General features: G+C 36.9%; 1 protein-coding gene across 1 annotated transcript; it reads right to left on the reverse strand.

Annotated features, from left to right (window-relative positions):
- Positions 1 to 228: 228 nt before the first annotated feature.
- On the reverse strand, positions 229 to 4621 carry LOC145776695 (uncharacterized). The gene is made up of 3 exons (XM_082587926.1): positions 4561 to 4621; positions 2696 to 2872; positions 229 to 2276 (listed from the first exon to the last, which is right to left on the reverse strand). The coding sequence occupies exons 1-3, from the start codon at positions 4619 to 4621 to the stop codon at positions 1678 to 1680; spliced, it is 837 nt and encodes a 278-aa protein (XP_082444052.1). The 3' UTR covers positions 229 to 1677.
- Positions 4622 to 4852: the final 231 nt, after the last annotated feature.

Raw genomic sequence — 4852 nt, forward strand, 5'->3', positions numbered from 1 at the left:
TTAGATTCCAGAAAACCACCTTCAGTAGAATCAACAACCAACTTGGTCACGCGGGACCTCTTACAATGACTGTTAAAAATTTGAATTCTATGGACTTTTGAGTCTGATTGCAAATAAATAATAATAATAATTAAACTACTATCGGTGGCAATTGTCATTTCACGATAAACACAGATTATTTACGATTAACAAAAGCCCTTCTATTGTCAGACGTAATAAAAGCCTTCGTATCCCCTTCTTTAGATATCCCTGTTTTATCTTTATTCAGAATATCGAAATTTTTAAGAAAAATGACATGGTTAATGACAATAAGTGATACCAGAAAAGAACTCTGGGCTGCAATGAAGGCACGATCATGTTACCATGTCATTCATACTTCTTTAACTTAACATTATGAAACAACCACAAAATCTCGATATGGATCGAAGGACTATTGTACAAGGCAAGACTTAAAAACACTTCTCAAAAATCACACAGTGTATGTTTATTCAGTGCTTGGTTGCTTTTTTACTGCAACAGACTATCACGATTGTGCAGAAGTAACACTTATTGCAAAGGACAATATCAAAGAACTTAAATTGCCAGGAAAGAACAAGAACGAACAATGCCAAGAAGATTGTTTTAAACAAATGTCAGCTCTGGAGTTCTGTTGGATCTCTATCTTTAACTAGGTCAACAACTGATTCTCGAGCTGGCAAACGTTACCAAAAGGCAGCTTTTCTTGGCGACACGTGAGGCGTTAGACACTTTTCAATTTCTTCTTTCGTGTGTTAATTCCTCGTTCTGATTGGGAACAATCAGGAAAAAGGCTGACAGGGTCCCGACGCCGATACTTTGAATGAATAAATTCAAATTCTTGGTAATTGACTTCGTCCCACTGATGCTTAAACAACAATTTTGTACATTCTCGCGAAACTTTCAACACTTTCATCGTACAAAGCTTCGGCAAAACAGCTGAGTTTATGTGGAGATCTTTGAAAGGAAAAATATCGGCCCTGGTTAAGGTAACAGCACGTATTCATCTCGATGTCGTTTCAATCATTTCGATCAAGTCATTCCAATCACAAAACGCCGGTACTCGTTTCATTTTCTTGCCAATAATTTCATAAACAGCGTCAGGCCTTATGAAAGTATGGCCTCTTCCAATTTTTTTTATTTCAACGAAATCTGGTCCACCAGGTGCGTTGACGCAAAGCCAAAGAGCACTCAAGAGAGTCCAATTTTTATTCTGTGATGCACATTGCACAGTCATCGCACCAAATTGTGAATGTTCTGTAGCTTGACAAGACATTCAACACTTTAAAATATGCCGAGGCAACGTCTGTGGCACACCTTCCAGTTACTCCTTCGTGCCACATAATACAAATGTCGTGATGGCCTTTTAAATAACAAAAAGTTTCGTTGAATACTGTCAGCCGGCTGACAAAAACTGGGACTTTATTTGCATTTTAGACAGTAACATCACCCTTTGCATGTCTGCAGCAAGGCAAATGTGATCCGCCTCAACATTTGCTTCTTTATCTTGTTGGTAATGTTCTCTTGCGAGATAAGTATTATGCAGGTGTTCCTTTGCATTAGTGCAACACTGCCAGTTTCCTTCATTTTCATGTGTGTGATGTTTGTAAGACTCACTACACGGAGTAGCTTACTTTTTGGTTATTAGGATTAGACTTGTAGTCATTCCACATAATAATATCCCACCGATAGTTCCGGGTCCAAATATCTACGATTGGGTGAGTGATTTCTGTTGTAGTGTGAAACCTGTGGGTTAAAAGAGTTTACATGATTGATAATTTTTTCTCTTTCTTTGTTGTTGCTTTTCTGGGGTCTTGTTGTGTGTAAAGGCGGAAAAGTGGGATGTTTTGCTAGCCACTTGACATACTCTGTGACCATGCCATTTGTTCTCATACCTAACGTACTCAAATAGAAAGCTTTACACACAGTTACATTGCATCTAGCACAGTCCGGCAGTGTATACGTCAAGGTTCTTGACTTCTGACCGTTTATCTTTCTCTGTCTTTTAGGTTTATTAATAGCTATAGTTTCATGCATGAATTTTCTTCTTCCGAGGAAGTCACATGTCCAAAAGTCCTTGCGAATGGCTTCTCTACGAGAATCGTCGAAGTGTTCTCGACACTTTCTGTAGCAGGTGCTCTTGCAAGGAGCCAGAAGTTTGTATTTTTGGAGGTTGTGCTTGAACCGTTCTGGCTGAGTTCGGCGGCGTTTTGATGTTTTGCTTTCATCGTGTGTTGAATCAGTTTGCTCTGCAAGACTTTCTACACACAAAACATACAGTTTAAGAATTCGGCAACATATTACAGTATGCCTCTTAGTGCAGTATTATGATTGTACTGTATTTCTGCTCTTAGTTTATGGTTCAGGTTATACTGTACAATGTACATCTGTCGAGTTTCTAATAACTCAGGAAAGAAAACAGACCAAACGGGAGGCAAGATCATCCTGCAGAAAGCCAAATAAAATTTTAACAACCAATTCACCTGGAAACCAAATGGCAACCCTGGTTTGTGTTAGGGGTACATTCTTCACTCAGAAGCAAGCATACTTACTAAACACTATTAGAATTACCGATTAATTCATCAGTAATCGACTCTAAAAAAATGTGAAGACGTAAGGCTGTATGAGTAAAATATTGAGAGCATTATCTGCGTTATCATAATGAACAAAACATGTTTACCTGTGGTGTTTTCTTGCAGCAAGTCAGACACTGTATTAGTGCGAACAGGTAAAAGAGCAAGGTCATCATCTACTGCTTCCACGGCGTCAGAAAGAGACGAGCATGGCAAAAGCTTTTCACTGCTACAACTACTCTTTGTGGTTGCTACTCTACATTCAAGCAAAACATCAGTTCCTTCTGAAAATAAAATATACTGAGTTAAATGCATACCTAAGGTGCAGGTACAGTTCAGTTCAGTTCATTTATTTATTTGTCACAAACACAAACATGAAAAGAATACAAAGTATACAATAATAATCGGTTGTGTGTCATATGACGAGGAGACTGCGAAAAGACCAAACGGTCATCTAGTCAGCAGCCACCTCAAGCTTGGTGATGTAGGCCTAAATAACATATATACAGTAAATACACAAACACACATACAAAAAAAGAAAATCAAGCATTTGGTGATACAGATACACATGTTTTCATTATGCAAAAGAGAAAAAAAAAAAAAAAAAAAAAGCAAACAAACTAAGCAGGTTTACCGTGCTACTGAATGAATTAATTGTGAGTGGAGTTTAAGAGATATCAATCGACAATTTTAATCAGTAAAAAAGATAAAAAGCAACGTATACCAAAGAGATGAGCAAATAGAATAATGTAATTATATAGACAAAACAGTTATTATTCAACAGTGGCGTTTAAATCAAGAAGGTAGTGTTTAAAGTTTCTTTTAAAAGAAGTTGGAGAAAGACCTTTGAGATCACCTGGGACCTCATGCCACACTTTAGGACCCCTTATTAACATCTGCCTTTTACCTAATTCAGTACGCACCCTTGAAACAAAATAGTTACTGCTGGATGATTGGCGCGTATTGTGTGAGTGGCATTCAGATAGTCTGTGGAAGATATTACATTCCGTTTCTGGTAATAGATTTAAATGGACTCTGTGCATGTATTTTGCTATCTCTAGTTTATAAATTTCTTGTATATTTAACAGCTTTAGTTTTTGAAAGAGTTGCAATGTGTGAGCTGTATAGTTGCTGAATGTCATGGCTCTAACAACTCTTTTATGCAGCTTAAATAAATGATCCAGCGCATTGTCACAAGCTCCACCCCAGCTGGATATGCAGTATTGAAGATGAGAATATATAAGACTGTAATACACAGTCTTCAGTGTGTTAGTATCCACACAATTTCTAAGTTGAAGAATGGCCCAGGAGCCTCTAGCAAGTTTTTTACAAACATTTTGAATGTGACATTTCCAGTTGAGAGAGTCATCAATTAATACACCAAGATATTTAATACACTTTTTTTTTTGCAATGTAATTCCGTTTATCGTAACGTGCATCCTTACATCGAGCTTTTGTTTAGTTAGTATCATGTACTCAGTTTTGTTGTAGTTAATGGAGAGCTTGTTCATTTTCATCCAGTTGTCAATTTTGATTAATTCTGTATTGACGTTTTGTTCTAGAGAAGAAAGATTTTTGTTGGACATAGTTAAATTGGTGTCATCAGCAAAAAGGCTCACCTGGAAAGAAGAAATGGAAGGAAGATCGTTTATGTAAATAATGAATAACAACGGTCCAAGAGTGGAACCCTGTGGAACACCACATGTTACACTGCGCAGACCTGATGCCATACCATTAATTATTGTGTATTGCTTTCTGTGTGTGAGATAACTTTCTAATAGTTTCAAAGGTAGTCCACGTATTCCATATCTTTGTAATTTCTTGATTAGGTAAATGCTTACCTACATGAAGCAAGACAAACTACAAAGATGACTCTACATTGCTAGTGCCATAGTGAAGAGCAAAAAGAAAATTTTTAGTCAATTAAACAAGCTACATTAATAGTCAATTTAACAAGCTACATTAATCATACCGCCATCTCTTTGCCTTTTCCTGGAAAGCTCAACCATCATCTTACCACATGATATAGCCATTACAAACTTTTCCTATAAAATCACTGAGTAATTTATCCAATTTAATCTCTGTAATTAAAAAATTAAATTACCTGGCTTTGTATAGGTAAAGCCGTAAGGGCAAAAAACAATTTATACTGAGTAATGGCCTGGACAATTCTTATCACTGCTCACTCCCATGCTTTAGTTTGGTAATATTCAGGACTTAAGTGTTTTCCAAACTTTCTGGGTCACAAATCCTAGGCAAAAACT

The sequence above is a fragment of the Aplidium turbinatum genome, chromosome 9 (assembly GCF_918807975.1).
Source record: "Aplidium turbinatum chromosome 9, kaAplTurb1.1, whole genome shotgun sequence".
In the NCBI taxonomy this organism is placed as follows: domain Eukaryota; kingdom Metazoa; phylum Chordata; class Ascidiacea; order Aplousobranchia; family Polyclinidae; genus Aplidium; species Aplidium turbinatum.

What these genes read in the sequence shown, in the direction of transcription:
- LOC145776695 (XM_082587926.1), bottom strand. Translation starts at nt 4,621, where the DNA reads ATGGCTATATCATGTGGTAAGATGATGGTTGAGCTTTCCAGGAAAAGG. An exon ending in GAAAAGGCAAAGAGATGGCG is followed by an intron (nt 2,873 to 4,560) that starts GTATGATTAATG and finishes TTTTATTTTCAG; the next exon opens with AAGGAACTGATGTTTTGCTT. An exon ending in GCTGCAAGAAAACACCACAG is followed by an intron (nt 2,277 to 2,695) that starts GTAAACATGTTT and finishes TTTTGTGTGTAG; the next exon opens with AAAGTCTTGCAGAGCAAACT.